This window comes from Oncorhynchus clarkii, chromosome 32 (genome assembly GCF_045791955.1).
Source record: "Oncorhynchus clarkii lewisi isolate Uvic-CL-2024 chromosome 32, UVic_Ocla_1.0, whole genome shotgun sequence".
In the NCBI taxonomy this organism is placed as follows: domain Eukaryota; kingdom Metazoa; phylum Chordata; class Actinopteri; order Salmoniformes; family Salmonidae; genus Oncorhynchus; species Oncorhynchus clarkii.
This window is the reverse complement of record NC_092178.1, coordinates 37,847,056-37,868,433: the sequence shown is the minus strand read 5'-3', so window position 1 is coordinate 37,868,433 and position 21,378 is coordinate 37,847,056. Positions and strand designations below refer to the sequence as shown.

The 21,378-nt window shown below is 42.1% G+C and overlaps 1 protein-coding gene across 3 annotated transcripts; it reads right to left on the bottom strand.

Annotated features, from left to right (window-relative positions):
* Nucleotides 1-19,853, bottom strand: LOC139391678 (heterogeneous nuclear ribonucleoprotein R-like). 3 transcript variants are annotated; one of them, XM_071139110.1, is made up of 11 exons: nucleotides 19,697-19,853; nucleotides 18,743-18,911; nucleotides 18,496-18,614; nucleotides 18,245-18,352; nucleotides 3,510-3,623; nucleotides 3,195-3,371; nucleotides 2,243-2,378; nucleotides 1,952-2,157; nucleotides 1,689-1,838; nucleotides 1,477-1,598; nucleotides 1-1,380 (listed from the first exon to the last, which is right to left on the bottom strand). In XM_071139110.1, exons 2-11 carry the CDS (start codon nucleotides 18,906-18,908, stop codon nucleotides 771-773), a joined length of 1,908 nt encoding a protein of 635 aa, XP_070995211.1. In that variant the 5' UTR covers nucleotides 18,909-18,911; nucleotides 19,697-19,853; the 3' UTR covers nucleotides 1-770. The 3 variants fall into 3 exon arrangements, with proteins under 3 accessions (XP_070995211.1, XP_070995212.1, XP_070995213.1); XM_071139111.1 differs by having other exon boundaries at nucleotides 19,800-19,844; XM_071139112.1 differs by having other exon boundaries at nucleotides 19,804-19,844.
* Nucleotides 19,854-21,378: the final 1,525 nt, after the last annotated feature.

The window sequence follows — 21,378 nt, the reverse complement described above, 5'->3', positions numbered from 1 at the left end:
TAATGCTCAACTGAGTTTTATTGAAACGGAACAAACGTAAAAGTTATAAATACAAACATCAGAACAAACTGCAATGGCTTTTAAGGTAAGCCAAACCAAACTAACGGGCAAGTTCAAAGAAAACATAGGAAGTTATAATAATAATAATAATATCAGTTTTAAAAAACACAATTGATCTACCTCTAGAAATGCTTGACATACACTTAACATTACAAAACGTTCAATTTTTCTACTTCCTGTGGATTCTTTTCTCCATCACGGCAAAAAATGAATATGAAGCTCTAGCCATAAGCAATTATTTACAAGCAAGTCACTATGCCACTATTAGAAACCAGAAATAAGGGGAATACAGGTAGGGGAGGGAGGGGCTTGGACACAAACTTTCCTGCAAGGCAAGATCATGATTTTAATGTCCTCAGACTTTTGAAAATGAATTGTCCACATTTAAAATGCTCTTTGTTGGCTTTAAAATAAACAAACAAAATGTTGGAAGGTAAAAGTGATGTGTGTTTTAAGACATTTGTCCCATGTAACCGTAAGAGTAAGAAATGATTCAGCAAAACGGTTACATTCACATCTTCAGGCCAAAATGCAATTCCAGCCAATCATGTGCCAATTCTGGGGGTGTCTGTCCATTTTTTTCTCAGTGAATTTGTTTTTTCCGCGAGGGATGAAGAATAAAAAGTCAATCAAAAAAATTGCGCCAATCTCCTTGTTTTCTCCCCCTGTACTTTTTGTTTTTATTTTGCCAAATACCTTTTTTGATGCGTCTACTTCCACTGCTGCCCATAAGAATCCTGTGAAAACTCCAGGGTGTCATTACTGTAACCATAGTTACCGGAATAGTCGGCCCCTTGCTGCAGGGGCTGCTGGGCGATGGGCTGGGACCCCCAGTTCTGCTGGTTGATCTGCCGGCGCTTGGAGTCAGGCTGGTTGAAGACATCCGCCTTCCTCTTCCCGCCCACATTGCCCCCGCGGTTCCCCCTGGCTCCTCGGGTACCTCGGCCCCTCTGTGGTTGGAATGGTCCCCCACGGCCCCCTCCTCTGCCACCCCTGGGCCCGCCGATGGGTGGCCCCCTCTGGGTATAGCCCCCTCGGCCCCGTGTGGGTTGTGCTCCGCGGGTCCTGGGTGGGCCTCCCCTGCTGGGGCGGCTGCCACGGCCCCTCATGCTGTACACATCGTCGTAACCGTAGTACGGGTCCTCGTAACCGCCGCGGTAGTCATGATAGTCGTAGCCGTAGTAGTCATCGTAGTAGTCCTCGTAGCTGTAGTAGTCTGGGGGGTAGGCGGCGTAGCCACCGCCCCCTCTGCCACCACGGCCCCTGCCCCTACCTGGTGGAGGCATGCGTGGCGGTGGGTAGTAGTAATAGTCATCATACCTGCAGAATACAAGAATAACACATAAGGTTCAACGTAATCCCATGACAGGAGATCTACTCAGATATTAGTCAGGTACAGTCTCTCTGTGACCTCACCCTGGGTTTCTAGTGGTCTGGCGCTGAGCCTGCCTCTCTTTCCTTTTCTTGTCAGGGGGCTTGGCCAGGACTATCTCAATCTCCTCTCCCCCCAGCTCCTTCCCATTCATTTCTGCCATTGCCTGAGGAAAGCAGAACATTTGTATCACACATACGAAGGTAAAACATTTGTATTTTTTGAAATGAGAAAATAAGGACTAAGGGTAACCCACCTTCACAGCTGCGTCCCTGTCCTCAAAGTGAACAAAGGCGTAGTCTTTGAGCTTCTTCACCCGCTCCAGCTTTCCAAACGCAGAGAAGGTCTTCTCCAGTAGCTCCTCTGTGACCGGGGTGGCTAGCTTCCTGACAAACAGGACTTTCACCTGATGACACAAACATTACAGTTCAACTCCATATTAATCTCAGTTTATGCAGAGAGGTCATTGTAAAATGAGAGAGTGAGTGTGGGAGAGCGAGTGAACAAGACATGACTTACCTTCGCCATGACATCTGGGTCGGGCTCAGCGACCGGGTCAGCCCACTCCACAGTGACCGGGTTCCCCCACACCTTCACCTTGCCACTCATCAGGCGGCGACGGGCCTGGGCTGCAGACTTGTGGTCCTCGTACTCCAGGAAACAGAAGCCACGGTTCTTCTTCTTGTCGTCCGGCTGGTGGTAGAGGATCACTTCCTGAAGCCCCTCTGGAGGAAGAGGGAGACTGGCGTCACATGACTGATATCTGACCAATGACAACCCACAGAACATAAAACAAAATGACTTTCTGACCTGTGACTTTGCCAAAGTCCTCCAATATGCTCTCTCTGGTCTTGTTCTTTGGGATTGATCCAACAAACAGGCGGTTGTTTGCGACAGATATGCACACTCCAAGGTATTTCCCAGACCGGATTTCATAGTTATCACACTGAAAACAAGAATCGAGGTAAGATGGCTTAAGAGCTGTCATTTTATTGCGAGGAACTGCAGTCCTCTTTTTTTCTTCCTTTTTTTCTCGTTTTGTCCTTGAGGAACTGCCGTCAACGTTTATAAGCCATAAAATGTGCATTCTCCCTACTTCCACTTAAGCTGCAATTAATGAGTATAGCAAAGTGTTCCGTTGTTATTATTAGCAGCTTGTCATTTTTAGGGGAATATTACACTCTGGTCATCAGAGTAATAACATGAATTGGTGCATGAGACAGAAATAGTACAGTGTGACTTGAAAGACTGTCCCCTTTTCTCAGCAGAGGGAGGGAGAGCACAGTCAGGAGAGAGGCAACCTCACCGCTGCTCGCCCCCCCCTCAGACTGATGCAGGCCATCAGTCTAGTAAAAAAAAAGTAACACAAATGATCTATTAGCAGTGTGATCATATGTCATTTTTTCAAATATAATTATAAAATGGTCTGAGAAGAACATTGGCTGGGCAATTCAAGCATAGTCAATATGCAGTGATAATGTATTGGGCCTATAGCCTATTGCACAAATATCATCGAGGAAGAACTGTTTAATGAAAAAAAAACAACATCTGAACGATAGATCTCAGATTGCATTTTGACTCAGAATGTGATCTGGAAAAGGTTGGTAACCACTGCCCTAGACTAAAAAAAAAAAGCACACTCAATGGAGATTCTCTATTGAAAGTGATTTTTAGTCAAGGACTAGGCTTCATCTGTGTTTGGGAAACAAGCCGCTTGGTTCTTAGAAGGTGAAGTAAGACTTGACTGACTGCAGGGACTTACAAGTTTCACCGCCTCAGCTGCTGCATCCTTGCCGCAGAAGGTGATGAAGGCGTATCCCCGGTTCTGACCCGACAGAGGGTCCATCATTAGCCTCAGGTCCCAGATTGTTCCCGCCTTCTCAAACAATGGCACCAGCTCGTCTTCATACAGATCTCTGGGGATCTTTCCCACAAACACCTGAAGGCAGAAAACAGAGCCTAGATCAGTGAGGGTTCCACAATGTAATCAGATCAGCTCATGATACTTCAGCAGGGGAAGTCTGCTGTAATGCTGCTATAAAAGTTTGCCACAATGTTATAAATGGTACATCTTTACCTCAGTTCCAATCCCAGGCTGTGCTCCCTGGAACACTTCCTCTGGTGGGGGCCCTCCATATTTCCTCTGTCCCGTGGTGACGTCCAAGGTGTATCCTGTCCGCTCCAACAGAGCCTGGGGAACATGTAGACGTCAGCATAACCAATACACAACATGAGCGGGAACACAAAGTTTGAGGGCAAACTTTCAACCACAGGATTGTCATCATGGTTTCCAATTTTCAACATAAGACAAACCTTGTCATCAAATCTTCAACGTTATATCCAAAATCAGATTTTTTTTTAGGTTTGACAGCACCTCCTATGGGATAATTAGTCCATCTACAGCTATCCCATCTGGTCTCCCATCCAGGGTTAACCGAGCACAGCCATGCTTAGCTTTGATATTTGTCACCAACTACTACCAATGTGCTTGGGTGAGAAAGATTGAAAGATGTCTTACCAAAATATATTAATTGTTGCTATCGAAGCCATTTCAAAAAGGGTAGGTTTAACAGAGGAAATGTAAGCTTACTTTATATAAGTCACAGATCATCAATTACACTATTTAGGCCTGTATAGCATTTGGGAAGTCATCAATAGCTATTGTGCTACAACTTTAGACACTATTAGAACATTTTGGAAAATACTCTTCAAAACTTTAAATTTGTCTTAATGTTTTTGTGGATATTTCAGATAGTAGGATTAGGCTTTTGGTCATTTGATTCACAACAGCAAGGAGGGATTTTTCCACCCAGCCACGCATGCATCATTTCTGTTTTATAATGATGGTCAACTAAGGTTTGTTCAAATTTCTCATTAGATTTGTATATCTCGCTATTGTGTTCTCTCGCACGCTCTCCAAAAACAACTTAAAACTTTGAGAATGCATGCTAAATTTCTCCTACCGCGCTAAACTGAAACTGGGTTAATAGGCCATGTCCCAATACCAAATGGAGAAAAAAAATATACACAATTTGAGCTTTTACAACAAGACACTGGAGTGTCCATTATAAAATGTAATTTAGCTATTGGCCCAGAATATCCGACATTCAAGAGAGAAAAAAACAAGTTTGCACTGCTTTGGTAATACTCTTAGCTCTACCTACATTGTTCTCTTGCTTTGTGTAAATACAACATGAGATATTCCTACTTGCTATAACCTATACGTAATTTACTCAGAATGTCAACCATGCACTGCCCTGCCTGATCCAATTCTGTTCGGGGTAATAGTTTGAACAGTGATTTTTTACTTGTCCATTCTGAATGAAAAATGATACACACACTCTGGTTGTCCAACCATTTACTTATTTCCTTGCCCCAGGCAAGCCGTAATGTTGAGCCCTGATTCACATCTCCAACTAAATCAAAAATAAAAAGAGTAGGATTAAGACAGTGGCTCAAGAATGAAACATCTCCTTTAAAAATGTTGATATTTGGTTGCGTGGTCAATGGTGCTGAGAGATATTTTCCATTTAACTAATTGACTGATGTCAGTTCACTTATTTGAATTCAATTTTTTGCCCAATGCGCATTTTCCCACTGTAGTTTTTCTAGAGATAAAATCAGATGTAGCCCTAACTGTGATATGTAGTAGGGAGTTTCCAACAGGCCAATATTCAACATAGTTTAGCACAGATAAGTGGTAATTAACTACAATGACCATAATCTATTGCACGCCTACTTGTCTGGAAAACAAGAAGAGAGAATGCGTGATCGAGAGGGATGAAGTAGTTGCATCGCTAGGAAGCTCTACTGGAAAACACATGACTTAAGTGATTGATAGTTGGTAGGGCTGACTCCATTTAGTCGACAGGTTGTTGGGCGACTAAGATTCTTTTAGTCGAGCAGTCGCAAATAAATTATGGCACAGGAGACACTGGTCTGATTCACTCCTGTCTCAGTGGACTAATCCATTGTGGGGACTACACACCAGCAGTACATTTACCATTAATTCATTTAATTTCTAATTTCCAACTTTTGTTTGGTAACGGTAATTTATGTTAATGCATTCAATATATTATTAGTCTTTTACAGTTCTCATTGTCGGTATGGACAAGTTGTTTGCGGCGCACAACCTAGGCTACACTTGTGAGGAATACGTTTATTCCGTTCCATTTACAAGTTGTCAATTTCTTATTGATTTTTATTTGTAACGCTCCTGCCAATGTCGAGTAAGGACGCGCACCTGATTATGCAGGCTACCTGGCCTGCTCGCAAATGTAGGGCCATAAATGTGCAGATCTGAAAGTATTTCTGATTGAGACGCTCCACAGTGGTGGCAAGTTAAGACAGAGTTGAGAATGACAATAGTTCCTAAAAACTTTGATAACCACTCAGCGTAATAAAAAACAATTAGTCATGTTCTGATTCCGTGGAAATGTCAAAAATAGGCCTACCAGATTACTTCTTATCATTCGCGCAAATAGCCTACAGCTGTGTCTGTCCAGAGCTCACTGGCGCTGGAAACTGAGGGACCAGACTATTTTACACAACGTTGCAAGTTTGCTAGCACGAGCTTCAGAACGGACCAAGTTGATACAATGTTTCCTAGACCCTTGCATACAGGCCATGCATAGCCAATTTGATTTAGAGGAGATATATATATATATATATACACACACACACACACACACACACACACACACACACAGCTCAAAAAATGAAAGGGAACACTTAAACACACTTAAACAACACAATGTAACTCCAAGTCAATCACACTTCTGTGAAATCAAACTGTCCACTTAGGAAGCAACACTGATTGACAATACATTTCACATGCTGTTGTGCAAATGGAATAGACAACAGATGGAAATTATAGGCAATTAGCAAGACACCCCCAATAAAGGAGTGGTTCTGCAGGTAGGGACCACAGACCACTTCTCAGTTCCTATGCTTCCTGACTGATGTTTTGGTCATTTTTTAATGCTTGGCGGTGCTTTCACTCTAGTGGTAATATGAGACAGAGTCTACAACCCACACAAGTGGCTCAGGTAGTGCAGCTCATCCAGGATGGCACATCAATGCGAGCTGTGGCAAGAAGGTTTGCTGTGTCTGTCAGCGTAGTGTCCAGAGCATGGAGGTGCTACCAGGAGACAGGCCAGTACATCAGGAGATGTGGAGGAGGCTGTAGGAGGGCAACAACCCAGCAGCAGGATCGCTACTTCCGCCTTTGTGCAAGGAGGAGCAGGAGAAGCACTGCCAGAGCCCTGCAAAATTACCTCCAGCAGGCCACAAATGTGCATGTGTCTGCTCAAACGGTCAGAAACCGACTCCATGAGGGTGGTATGAGGGCCCGACGTCAACAGGTGGGGGTTGTGCTTACAGCCAAACACCATGCAGGACGTTTGGCATTTGCCAGAGAACACCAAGATTGGCAAATTCGCCACTGGCGCCCTGTGCTCTTCATAGATGAAAGCAGGTTCACACTGAGCACGTGACAGACGTGACAGTCTGGAGATGCCGTGGAGAACGTTCTGCTGCCTGTAACATCCTCCAGCATGACCGGTTTGGCGGTGGGTCAGTCATGGTGTGGGGTGGCATTTCTTTAGGGGGGCCGCACAGCCCTCCGTGTGTTCGCCAGAGGTAGCCTGACTGCCATTAGGTACCGAGATGAGATCCTCAGACCCCTTGAGAGACCATATGCTGGTGCGGTTGGCCCTGGGTTCCTCCTAATGCAAGACAATGCTAGACCTCATGTGGCTGGAGTGTGTCAGCAGTTCCTGCAAGAGGAAGGCATTGATGCTATGGACTGGCCCGCCCGTTCCCCAGACCTGAATCCAAATTGAGCACATCTGGGACATCATGTCTCGCTCCATCCACCAACGCCACGTTGCACCACAGACTGTCCAGGAGTTGGCGGATGCTTTAGTCCAGGTCTGGGAGGAGATCCCTCAGGAGACCATCCACCACCTCATCAGGAGCATGCCCAGGCGTTGTAGGGAGGTCATACAGGCACGTGGAGGCGACACACACTACTGAGCCTCATTTTGACTTGTTTTAAGGACATTACATCAAAGTTGGATCAGCCTGTAGTGTGGTTTTCCACTTTAATTTTGAGTGCGACTCCAAATCCAGACATCCATGGGTTGATAAATTTGATTTCCATTGATAATTTGTGTGTGATTTTGTTGTCAGCACATTCAACTATGTAAAGAAAAATGTAATAACAATATTTCATTCAGATCTAGGATGTGTTATTTGAGCAGTATATGTGTGTGTGTGTATATATGTATATATATATATATGACATACTAATATCTGATATTTTCCTTGCCAAAATAAACTATACTAAGACTTAATTTTAGCAGCCTTTTAAGCATTCTATTACAGTTAAATAGTTGTAAATATTTTTTTTTTTTAACTGACTTGCCTAGTTAAATAAAGGTTATACACGTAAATGCCAACAAAATACATTTTTGGTCTGTGTATGTCCCCAGTACCAGTAAAACATAATCAAAATCTATTTCTTTCACCTACTTGCTGTGCTGTTTTATTGGTCATTTGTTCAATCGTTTCATTCTCAAACAGGATTTCTCATACTATGGAATCCATTTGGGTCTTTGCATGTCAAATAAGCTTGTTGACCAATCAGGACCTGAATATGACTGCATGTCACATAATAATTTAACGTGTTCATACATTTGTTACGTAGTTACACATTACACTATCACTTGTACTTCATGTCACAATGATTTATCGATGCATATGCTATGATGCTGGTAAAGTTGTCTTGCGCACCTACAGTGCTGGTCATTAAAAAAAAAAGCTAGTTCAAGGATGCAAACAATGCTCTTCCCCAAAAACATAGCAAAATGATAGCTACTGAAACCGATTATAACTATATAGCTAGGTGTCATCTAAAATAACCCTAATTTATAAGACAGTTTTTAGTTGATTAATGGTGATCGGACACAATCATGTGAAGCTAGCCACAATAAGGATTAGGCACAATAGTGGACTTTGCGGTTCGCATTCAAAATAGAAGTGTCATTGACAGTAATGAAAATGAAAACAAATAGTAGAATTATGCCACAATTGAATAGATCATGCTAAACGGGGCTGGAATGCTAAAAACAAAAAGTTAATAATTTGTTAATTTGACAAAATTCTGTTAAAATCACACTGGATGTATTATACCTTAGAATTGCAATGGGGGCATACTTATCTCACTGTACAGCCTTACCTATGGATTGTGGATAAGGTTACACATTACACAGAGGTGGAAAATTTCCGTGGGAATATATGGGAATTAATATTAATAGCATTTAAAATGTAATTTAAAAAAAAATCTACATTGGATATATTTACCATATCATATGGAGACAGAAACCTTTTACCTTATCATAAGTAGACAATTGCAAATGATGAAATCCTTTGAATAGAAATAAAAATATTTTTAGTTACGAATTGAACTTGAATTAAATGAGTTGACTCTTCACATGGGATGATTTCACTGAACAACAAAAGGGAATATGATCCATTGCATCTCCCAAAAACATTTTTAACATACATCTGTAAAATTATAGTTTAGGTTGTCTTCCTTTCAAGCTTCCATGTCTTCTCTCTGGACCTCCTCAATGTCCACCTCTTGAACATCAGACTGAGGCCTCAACTTCACAGTCACTTTCTAACCTTGTTGAGGATAGCTCGTTGTCAGGCTCAAAAAGCCCAAAAATGTACCCGGATGGCCACCAACGGTAGTGATGACACCATAGGCCTTGTTGATCTCACCAGCATACTGGGGTCCGACATGTACGCTATTGGCATGTATGGGCTTCAGGCAGAAGTCGGCACGCTTTTTGATGCATTTCAGACCTGCAGTTCCCTCTGCTTGGAGGAAGTGGGCAGGGCAGTACAGATTTCTTCTCTTACATCTGCAAGCAGAAACATCAGACAGGATGGCATTGTCTCCCTCAATCCGTGAAATGGCTACTGCTATAGGTTTCAGGAGTTTCAGGCTGCTTTACCACCCTCTCCCAAAACACATAATCCAGGAGGATCCTCTTGATGGGGCTGTCCATATCGGCAGACTGTGATATGGCCATTTCTTGGACTCCTTCCCCTCCAGGAGACTGTCAAACATGACAACACCACCCCAACGGGTGTTGCTGTGTAGCTTCAATGTGGTGTTCTTATTCTTCTCACTTTGCTTGGTGAGGTAGATTGTTGCTAGAACTTGATGACCCTTCACATACCTAACCATTTCCTTGATGCTCCTTGAGGAGCAGATTCAATGCATGAGCAGCACAGCCAATGGTGTGATGTGATGGTAGGACTCCTCCACTTTAGACCAAGCAGCCTTCATGTTCGCAGCATTGTCTGTCACCAGTGCAAATACCTTCTGTGATCCAAGGTCATTGATGACTGCCTTGAGCTCATCTGCAAATGTAGAGACCGGTGTGTCTGTTGTCCCTTGTATCTGTACTCTTGTAGAACTCTGGATGAGGGGTGGAGATTAAGTTAATTATTCCTTGACCACAAACATTCAACCACCCGTTAGAGATTATTGCTTTCTCTATGATTTGCTTGAACTCCACATCCAGCAAATTAGTAGATAAAGCATGTCTGTTTGGAGGGGTATATGCTGGGCAAAGAACATTCAGATAGCTCTTCCAATACATATTGCCTGTGAGCAGAGATGAACCAGTTGCATACACAGCTCGTGCAAGACATTCATCAGCATTTCTCTGACTACGTTCCTCCATCGAGTCAAAAAAACATCTGATTCCAGGAGGACCATAAGCTGTTGCTATCGATAAGGTGTCTGATTCATCATTGTCACCTCAAATAGAAGTAGAGACTTTTGTCAGAGGTTGCTTGTTGTGAGCGCTGAGGGACCTTTATGCACTGACAAATGATTCTGCATCTTTTTTCATTCTTCACATATGATTTGGCACAGTATTTGCAAATGTACACTGCTTTTCCTTCTACATTAGCTGCAGCAAACTGTCTCCACACAGATAGTGCCCGTAGCATTTTGCTGTAAAGATAAAAAAATATATACACAATTTCATGTACAGATAAAGAGTTAAGCAGTTAGATTCAAATAACTCCTTTGTAAGATAAAAACATTTAAATGAAACATGTATGGAAACACTTAGCAGGCTCGAGCAAGTTAAAACCCACATGGTAGCAAAAACTAACTAGCAGAAATTGTTAACAAGTTAGAAATGATTTAAACTCACTTTGCTGTAGGCTACTATTTACTAGTTAACAAAAAAATGTCATAAAATATATTCACCCCACCCATTATTATAATCAAAACTTACCAGAGAGCATGCAGTCCTTAGCTCAGACAGTGTAGTGGTTTGGGCTCAATAGCATCTCATAGTGTGGAAGATCTTGAGAATCAGCTGTACATGTGATGGAAGAGTGCACTGTGCATGCAGAGGTTTGCAATTTCACTGAATTGGGGATAGTTTAACTAAAACATGCCACAAGACCTAGAATTGCATTGTGTATACCACAAAAAAGGTTCACTTTTACATGCTAACCTTTTTGAGGAATTTAAGCAAAATCCCCAAAATTCCCAGGCTTAACTTCCCATGGAAAATTTCCAGAAAGTTTCTAAACCTTTGCAACCCTAATTGTGGATCAATGACATGGGGTATCGTTCTACCCAGAGAACATTAGTGTCGTAGCTCTTATTACGGGACTCTGAAACAACTGAATTGAGCTACATTTGTCAATCTGTGGGTATTGAACACTATTCCAGAGGAAAAATACTGCGTGAATGTTTGGGAATCTGATAACATTGGGAAAAAATATATTGGGTATTGAGTAGACTGATACCCCATTTCATTGATCCCCAATCCCTAGGTAAAGCTGTACAGTGCAATATGAATGTCATTACACCAAATAGGCTGACTGGGAATGTGATTTCACAGTCACAGTCCAGCGATATCAGCAACAATGTTAATATTTGCATAAACTCGTCACAGTTGTGTTGTGGGTGTCACCAAGTGGACTGATACCCCATTTTATTGCTTCACATTCCAACCATGTTTGACATTATCTAGTCTAAATATGGCATGATTCCACCAATTGTAACCTGCATCACTTGCAAAGAGGTACTTTTATTTTGAAGGCAAAATGCAAATTCCACTTGTGAAGCTAGCCACAATAAGGATTAGGCACAACTCATAATACAGTCTGGTCAAGCCTCACTCGTCAGATGAAGCTAGCTTGCAGCTTATGGCAACAGGGGTAGCTGGCTAGCTATTTATTTTCATGAACTGAAGTTCAATAAGCTAGCTACCTCAGAAGCTACGGTCAAACAAATGATGCTTTATTACCAACGCGGTATTGTACACACATCGTTCATGGCCGGTGTTTGCAGACCTTTTTGTACAGCTTTGACAGTGCTACTCATAGTAGTGGTAGAACTGCGCCATTTCATAGTGATATTTAACGTACATCTTTTTTGAAATGCAAAGACCCAAACGGCGTTCCATAGTATGTTGTGAAGCTAATAGCAGTGACGCTATTACTGTGTAACTCCGGTTGGGCAACATGTGTACCGGTGCTCGACCAGTCGGCGAAAGACAACATCACCCACGACAGTTGATTGTCAAGGGCAATGAATTCCATTATCTTGGCTTTAATGGATTTCGCCTTTGAGTTGTCTCGCTGAAATGTTCTTACTCTTTCAAATGACTGCTCAATCCACACAGCAGACATTGTGGGCTAGGTTAGGAATGCTAGGTATGCACGTCAGCATTGACATCGATTTTGCACGTCGTTAAAATAGACATCGGGCCAATACCGACGTTGGCATTTTTGTCGGCCGATTCTGATATGTTCACTGGTATATCGTGCATCCCTAGTGCATTTAATGTCAGAATTTTACAAATAATTTATATAATTGAACCGCCCTCAAAAAGCAATAATTGCTCAACACTAGTTGCCAACCAAACACAATTCAATACTACTTTTGTAATACAGTAAAAATACTAAAGTTAAGTCTCTTAAACTAATGTAACAGTATTTATTCAACCTTAACATTAGTAAAACATCCATGGCCACTTTGAGGTTACTGTAACTAAATGTAATCATAGAAAGTGTGCATGTTCAAGACAGCATACAAAGGTGGTAGGTCTGTGGAGATCTTCACAATTGCTATAATAATCTGCACAGAATATTGAACAGCCTTGATCATATATATATATATATATATATAAATACATACATACATACTGAACAAAAACAACATGTAAAGTCTTGGTTCCATGAGCTGAAATAAAATATTAAATGTTCCATATAAACAAAAAGCTTATTTCTCACAATGTGCACAAATATGCTTCCATCCCCATTTCTCCTTTGTCAAGATAATCCATCCACCTAACAGTAAATCAAGAAGCATGATCATTACACAGGTGCACCATAAGCCACCTCCCAGCATTGTTTTAGATAATATGACACCACACCAGCCTACGTGTAACCTAGCATGCCCACTTGTAACCACGACAGCCCAGGACCTCCACGTCTGGCTTCTTCACCCACGAGATTGTCCGAGACCAGCCACTCGGACAGCTGATTAAACTGAGGAGTATTTCTATCTGTAATAAAGTCCTTTTGTGCAGAAAAATGTATTCGTATTGGCTGGGCCTGGCTCCCCAGTGTGTGAGCCTATGCCCTCCCAGGCTCACCCATGGCCATGGCCAGTCAAATGAAATCCATAAATGAGGTCTAATGACTTTACTTCAGTTGACTGATAAACTGATGAAAATAATCATGGCCTCTAAACCTTCAAGCTGCATACTGGACCCTATTCCAACTAAACTACTGAAAGAGCCGCTTCCTGTGCTTGGCCTCCTATGTTGACCATAATAAACAGCTCTTTATCCACCGGATGTGTACCAAACCCACTAAAAGTGGCAATAATAAAGCCTCTTGAAAAAGCCAAACCTTGACCCCAAAAATATTTTAAAAACTATCAGCCTGTATCAAGTCTCCCATTCCTCTCAATTTTTTTTGAAAAAGCTGTTGCCCACAACTCACTTGCCTTCCTGAAGACAAACAACGTATACGAAACGCTTCAGTCTGGTTTAGACCCCATCATAGCACGGAGACTGCACTTGTGAAGGTGGTATATTATCTTTTAAATGGCGTCAGACCGAGGCTCTGTATCAGTCCTCGTGCTCCTAGACCTTAGTGCTGCTTTTGATACCATCGAGCACCACATTCTTTAGGAGAGATTGGAAACACAAATTGGTCTACATGGACAACTTCTGGCCTGGTTTAGATCTTATCTGTCGGAAAGATATCAGTTAGTCTCTGGATGGTTTGTCCTCTGACAAATCAACTGTAAATTTCGGTGTTCCTCAAAGCTCCGTTGTAGGACTATTGTTTTCACTATATACACTGCTCAAAAAAACAAAGGGAACATTTAAATAACACATCCTAGATCTGAATGAATGAAATATTCTTATTAAATACTTTTTTCTTTAAATTGAATGTGCTGGCAACAAAATCACACAAAAATTATCAATGGAAATCAAATTTATCAAACCCATGGAGGTCTGGATTTGGAGTCACACTCAAAATTAAAGTGGAAAATCACACTACAGCCTGATCCAACTTTGATGTAATGTCCTTAAAACAAGTCAAAATGAGGCTCAGTAGTGTGTGTGGCCTCCACGTGCCTGTATGTCCTCCCTACAACGCCTGGGCATGCTCCTGATGAGGTGGCGGATGGTCTCCTGAGGGATCTCCTCCCAGACCTGGACTAAAGCATCCGCCAACTCCTGGACAGTCTGTGGTGCAACGTGGCGTTGCTGGATGGAGCGAGACATGATGTCCCAGATGTGCTCAATTGGATTCAGGTCTGGGGAACGGGCGGGCCAGCCCATAGCATCAATGCCTTCCTCTTTCAGGAACTGCTGACACACTCCAGCCACATGAGGTCTAGCATTGTCTTGCATTAGGAGGAACCCAAGGCCAACCACACCAGCATATGGTTTCACAAGGGGTCTGAGGATCTCATCTCGGTACCTAATGGCAGTCAGGCTACCTCTGGCGAACACATGGAGGGCTGTGCGGCCCCCCAAAGAAATGCCACCCCACACCATGACTGACCCACCGCCAAACCGTTCATGCTGGAGGATGTTGCAGGCAGCAGAACGTTCTCCACGGCATCTCCAGACTGCCACGTGCTCAGTGTGAACCTGCTTTCATCTGTGAAGAGCACAGGGCGCCAGTGGCGAATTTGCCAATCTTGGTGTTCTCTGGCAAATGCCAAACGTCCTGCAAGCACAACCCCCACCTGTTGACGTCAGGCCCTCATACCACCCTCATGGAGTCGGTTTCTGACCAGTTGAGCAGACACATGCACATGTGTGGCCTGCTGGAGGTAATTTTGCAGGGCTCTGGCAGTGCTTCTCCTGCTCCTCCTTGCACAAAGGCGGAGGTAGCGGTCCTGCTGCTGGGTTGTTGCCCTCCTGCGGCCTCCTCCACGTCTCCTGATGTACTGGCCTGTCTCCTGGTAGCGCCTCCATGCTCTGGACACTACGCTGACAGACACAGCAAACCTTGTCACATCTCGCATTGATGTGCCATCCTGGATGAGCTCACTACCTGAGCCACTTGTGTGGGTTGTAGACTCAGTCTCGTGCTACCACTAGAGTGAAAGCATTGCCAGCATTCAAAAGTGACCAAAACATCAGCCAGGAAGGATAGGAACTGAGAAGTGGTCTGTGGTCCCCACCTGCAGAACCACTCCTTTATTGGGGGTGTCTTGCTAAATGCCTATAATTTCCACCTGTTTTCTATTCCATTTGCACAACAACATGTGAAATTTATTGTCAGTGTTGCTTCCTAAGTGGACAGTTTGATTTCACAGAAGTGTGATTGACTTGGAGTTACATTGTGTTGTTTAAGTGTGTTTAAGTGTTCCCTTTATTTTTTTGAGCAGTATATATATATATATATATATATATATATATATATATATATATATATATATATATATATTTACCTCTCGGTGATGTCATTCGGAAACAATGTTAACTTTCACTGCTATGCGGATGACACACAGCTGTACATTTCGATGAAACATGGTGAAGACCCAAAATTTCCCTCCCTAGAAGCCGGTGTTTCAGACATAAGGAAGTGGATGGCGGCAAATGTTCTGCTTTCAAACTCAAACAAAACAGCTTGCTAGTTCTAGGTACCAAGAAAAAGAGATCTTCTGTTGAATCTGACAATTCATCTTGATGGTTGGACAGTCGTCTCAAATGAAAAAAACTGAAGGACCTCAGCGTTACTCTGGACCCTGATCTCTCCTTTGACGAACACATCAAGACTGTTTCAAGGACAGCTTTTTTCCCCATCTACGTAACATTGCAAAAATCTTTAACTTTGTCCAAAAATGACGCAGAAAAATATATCCATGCTTTTGTCACTTCTAGGTTAGACTACTGCAATGCTCTACTTTCTGACTAAAGCACTAAATAAACTTCAGTTAGTGCTAAACACGGCTACTACGTGAAAGAGAGATGCAGACTCTGTCTCAACCTTTAAGTCTTTATTGAAGTCTTTATTCAAGACCCGTCTGGGGGTATCGTCAAACGGGGTCAGTGTCACCTGACCACTCCTGTCTTAGCCTCTAGTATTTATGCTGCAGTAGTTTGTGTGTTGCGGGACTAGGGTCAGTCTGTTATATCTGGAACATTTCTCCTGTCTTATCCGGTGTCCTGTGTGAATTTAAGTTCACCCTCTCTAATTCTCTCTCTCCCTCTTTTTCGCTCCCTCTGAGGACCTGCGCCCTAGGACCATGCCTCAGGACTACCTACACCTGCTCGCCCGAACATCTCATTCCAAAATCATGAGTATTAATATGGAGTTGCACACCACCCTTTGCTGCAATAACAGACTTCACTGTTCTGGGAAGGCATTCCACTAGACATTGGAACATTGTTGCAGAGACTTGCTTCCATTCAGCCACAAGAGCATTAGTAAGATCGGGCACGGATATTGGGCGCCAAACTTTACGCCACTGCAGCCACAGTTAATGTGCTGACGTTGCTTCCAGACGCAGTTTGGAACTCGGTATTGAGTGTTGCAATCGAGGGAAGGCATTATTTTTTTAATTATTTTTTTTATACATGCTTCAGCTCTCAGTGGTCCTGTTCTGTGAGCTTGTGTGGTCTACCACTTCGCTGCTGAGCCGTTGTTGCGCCTAGACATTTCCACTTCACATTAACAGCACTTACAGTTGACCGGGGCAGCTCTAGCAAGGTAGAAATTTTACAAACTGACTTGTTGGAAAGGTGATATCCTATGACAGTGGCATGTTAAAAGTCACTGAGCATTTCAGTAAGGCCATTCTACTGCCAATGTTTGTCTATGGAGACTACTGTGTGCTCGATTTTATACACCTGTCAGCAATGGTTTAGCAACGGCTAAAATAGCGGAATCCACTAATTTGAAGTGATCTCCAAATACTTATATATATATATATATAGTGTATCTGCTGTTGTAAATGTAAGACCTCACTGTGAGGCACATCTGTCTAGGTTGAACATTATAGATTTTAGACTGTAGTTTGTTTAGGCGATTTTAAAGCTAACTAGCTACTTTACATGCTGATATTGTCTATGGTATTGTGAGTAGCTACATTTGCTTGCTACATACCTAGCTAGCTAGCCAGCCAGCCCAGAGAGCATTGCCAATTTTGTCGTCGACTTGAGCTGCAATAGATCGCCACAACAGTTTTTCATGTTGCTACCAACCTTATTATAAACACCAAAATGGAACATTTGATCACAAAAAAAATATTGTTTCCAGTGTTATATAAACACTGTAAATTAAAGGAATGAGTGATTTTCAGGTGTATTTTTCATTAAAGTTTAATTTGTGTCTTTCACTTTTGTACACCAGCTTCAAACAGCTGAAAATACTACATTTTTGGTTACGTAAAGTATATTTCACAGCGGTTTAGATGATTCTCTACACTATACTTTGTTTTGTCAAACTGAAATTAGGTATTAGAATTTCAGCAACCAGTAAATGGCAGAGCCATTAAGAATTGTTGTGCATTGACAAGCATATTTATCTCGAATAGAAAACTACAAGCCGACTAAGTAAATAGGTAAACTATTCTATTATGGGGTTGTCCGATTTTGTATTAACATTACATGGCAAAAATAGTCGCACAGGGCAGGGTTTCATAAAAGCATCGTAGTACTAAGATCATCTTTCGTCCATTTAGTTTCAATGGAATTAAGATGTTAGTGCTACAACGCTTTTGGGAAACAGCCCTGGAAAGTTACATCTTGAGCAATAAGTATAGGCTTTGAATGACTTTTCCAGCAGCTACAGTGGCCCCATGTGGTAAAGCATGGCGCTTCCAACACCAGGGTTGTGGGTTCAATTCCCACAGGGGACCAGTAAAAAAAAAAAAAAAACATTCTTAACAGTATGCACTCACTACTTACTATAAATCACTCTGGATAATAGCATCTGCTAAATTACTAAAATGCAAAAGTACACTAGGCTACACACCACTGTTTGAGTTGAGTGCTGAGCATTATAAACAATTGAATTCCCTTTATCTGAACATCAGTGTCGGCAACAATCATGCATGGCCGGTCAGTGCATACAGGATTACCGAGAATTTGTTTTTATGAAACATTTGGGAATTTATTTAGCACAAAACAGACACTTCCGTTGGTCTATTAGGCCATGTCATCACCAAACCTGCAATAAAAGTCTCTGTGGAGCTGGTCTACACTGATCTAAAAAAATTATCTTTACCTTGATCTTGGACTCATCGGGACCCTTGGTGGATTCTTGTACTTTACTTCCTTGCTTTTCCCTCTGTCTGTACGTCTTCATGACTCCACAAAGGAAAGCACTTTTGTTCTAGAAAGCAAACCACGGGACAGATGATTCATGTATTGGTGTTATGAGCAGAAGGAAATGTATAGCCCCCTCCATGTCAACTTCTGACTAATGCGTCATCATCCAAACTGACTTATATTCATTCCTCTCCCCCTGTAACTCACCTGCACATGGGACAGGTCACTTTCTTTGAACTGCAACAGTACAGACAGCGCTCCCTCTTCATTGAACTCCCGCAGAGCATCAATGGCCCTCTCATCCAGGTCAGCGTACGCCACCAAGCCTGAGGGTACAAGACAGATTCCTAACATTACAACCTGGCCTTTCTCCCCTTCATGGAACCTCAAGCAATATCATCACGCTTCTTTGGAAAACGGATTAGACTCAGCCATTGTATGACCGATTCCCCACCAGTTGAGAATACGTTGTCGAGACTCTCGGCCACTTTCTGAGGCAGTCCAGCGTCGATGAGTGTCTGGTAGTTCTCTGTGTGCTCGTCTTCGGCAGTGACTTCCATAGGCTCCTCTTCCTCCCTCACCAGGGAAGAAGTACCATTCACCTCAGCGGCAGCAGCCATTCTCTTGAGAGAAAGGGGAAAAGACCAGATAAGACAAAAACAAGATTTCAGTAAGAATGTTCCACATTAGAACATATGTTTCAGGTGCCCTTTACAGATCAAGACTAACAACTTGTATGGTACATAAACTTTCCCTTTCATAAAATACATTGGGCACATTTTTTCCTATTGCAATAGTAACTTCATGTAATCTAGCTAAACCTCTGCAAGTATTGTAAATAGATCAACTAGCTAGTTCAGATTGGCTAAGATACTATAACTACACTAGAAAATCTGAACCATTCATTTTAATGCAGACAACCACGATGTCTGAAAAATGAAATACCTGGGGACAAGTGAACAGTAAGGTTATATTGGGAGGAAGCTGGTTAGTGAACTCCAACAGACAGTAAACAAAAACAATGACTATGCTAGCTAGCAAACATGTTTTTGTTGAAGCAAGCTTAGTTGGTGGTGTGTATTTCTTGGTTAAACATCGTCCCGCCCCCTTCCAATAATAGCAAGCTCAATTACTGCAGCTAGCTACAGTACATAACTAGATTTAGTTAGCTACATTGTTAGACGAATTCGACTGAATTCACAATTTGGAACATTTACACCAAGCAAAATAAACGTTTAGCGTTAGAAATACGAAAATGTAAATCAAAATAACGTTAAGGTTCATACGCTTTGCCAAGAAAATAAAAAACAGGGCTAGCTTAGGCCTTGTTAGCATGCTGGACACCTTTCAGCATTCAAACAAACCACCCGCCAAAAGAGGTGAAAATGAATAATTAGCAAACGCTTACCTATCTTTTCTAGAAATATAACAGTATCGTTAAATGTATTATTCAACAATGAACCAAAATAGATATGCACTATGGTCAATATCAATAATATGTTTGAGTCTACCCACGAGACAGTTTTCGAGACGGCCCAGTCGCTCGCACACCACTCGGCGACGAAGGAGTACGCCCCCACCTAACTACGTAGAACCTCACAATCTTAACCAATCGAAGTGGTTAATCGCAGATTGACATTACTTTCCACCAATAAAAGTCCCATATTTCCAGACAGAACGCCTAGGTATTGTACATCAATGACTGTATCTATACACTCAAAATAAGCACATATTTGGATTTCGATACTGCACAATGCTGTGATTGAATTACAGTATAAACGTACTGAACGGAATGTGACAAATTCTGTGCAGTTTTTGGTACGAGGTCTTGGCGATGGAAATCAGATATGTGGAAGAGATGGGATTATTGTTATCATTGTTAGAACTGGTTCGGATTTGAGATTGGGTTGCCTGTCACAGATAAATGTGTGCAGCTAACGCTTTCAGAATATTGTACACCTGAAATCAAATACTCATCTGTCATAATAAATGCGCCTGATTTCAAGATTAACATTCTACAGTGGTATTTAAAGTAATCACAAAAAACTCCCAATCAGAAAACAACTTTAGTGCTTTATTAATGCTTTGAATGTGACTCACATACAACCACTTCCAACTGCCTACGAGCATTTCATATTATTCTGTATATAAATCAGAGACACTCCATTTAGATACGTTTCGTATGGTATGTATTCATTTGTGGATGTCCATCACCCATTTCGTATGATATGTTACGAATTTGCTAAACGTACAATGTAGCAAATTAGCAAAATTGACAATACGTTACGAATTTGAAAAATGTTACAAATGTTACAAATACATACAAGTATACAAGTATGATATCCAGGCTGTATCACATCCGCCCGTGATTGGTAGTCCCATTGGGCGGCGCACAACTGGCCCAGCGTCATCCAGGTTTGGCCGGGGTAGGCCGTCATTAGCTAGCTAGCTGGCTAATGTTAGCTAGCTGGCTAACTTTAGCTAAGGGTTAGGGGTTAAGGTTAAGTTTAGGAGTTATGTTTAAGGGTTAAGGTTAGGGGAAGCGGACACTAACATGCAAGTAGTTGCAAAGTAGCTAAAATGAAGTAAGCAGTTGAAAAGTTGCTAATTTGCAAAAGTTGTGATAAGATTCAAACTCACAAACCTCGGGTTGCTAGACGTTCGTGTTATACAAAACACCAGTGGCGATTTTAGCATGTAAATCTTGGTGGGACAAAACACGGTGACAAACAGTGCCCGCAAACTGTTAGGGCCTACATAAAGCTGTCCTAACAGCTACACCTGTCTATCAGCAGAGCCTTATCTGGCAGCAAAACAGTTAATTCACCTTAATTTCCTGCCTTAAAAAAAACAGCTCATATGGCTGACTTGCTTAAACAAATGTGGTTTCAACTGACAATTGAGATGTACAAACTGGAATACCGGGACGACAAGCAGATAACAGGCAATCTGTCAGAACAGAACAGAACACTAGGCAAAATTAAGAGGGGAAAATAGAGTAAATTTTTTAGGGTAAGGCACATGGGCTACTAACAGCGTACTACACAACATAGTATAACTTTCTTAGCTACAGTATACATATCTCTCTGG

Bases quoted from the DNA above. Each gene is read 5' to 3' on its own strand.
- LOC139391678 (XM_071139110.1), bottom strand. From the start codon at position 18,908: ATGGCTGCTGCCGCTGAGGTGAATGGTACTTCTTCCCTGGTGAGGGAG. The intron at 18,615-18,742 runs GTGGGGAATCGG...TTGTACCCTCAG, and splicing joins CGACAACGTATTCTCAACTG to GCTTGGTGGCGTACGCTGAC. The intron at 3,624-18,244 runs GTAAAGATAATT...CATGTTCCCCAG, and splicing joins CCGATGAGTCCAAGATCAAG to GCTCTGTTGGAGCGGACAGG.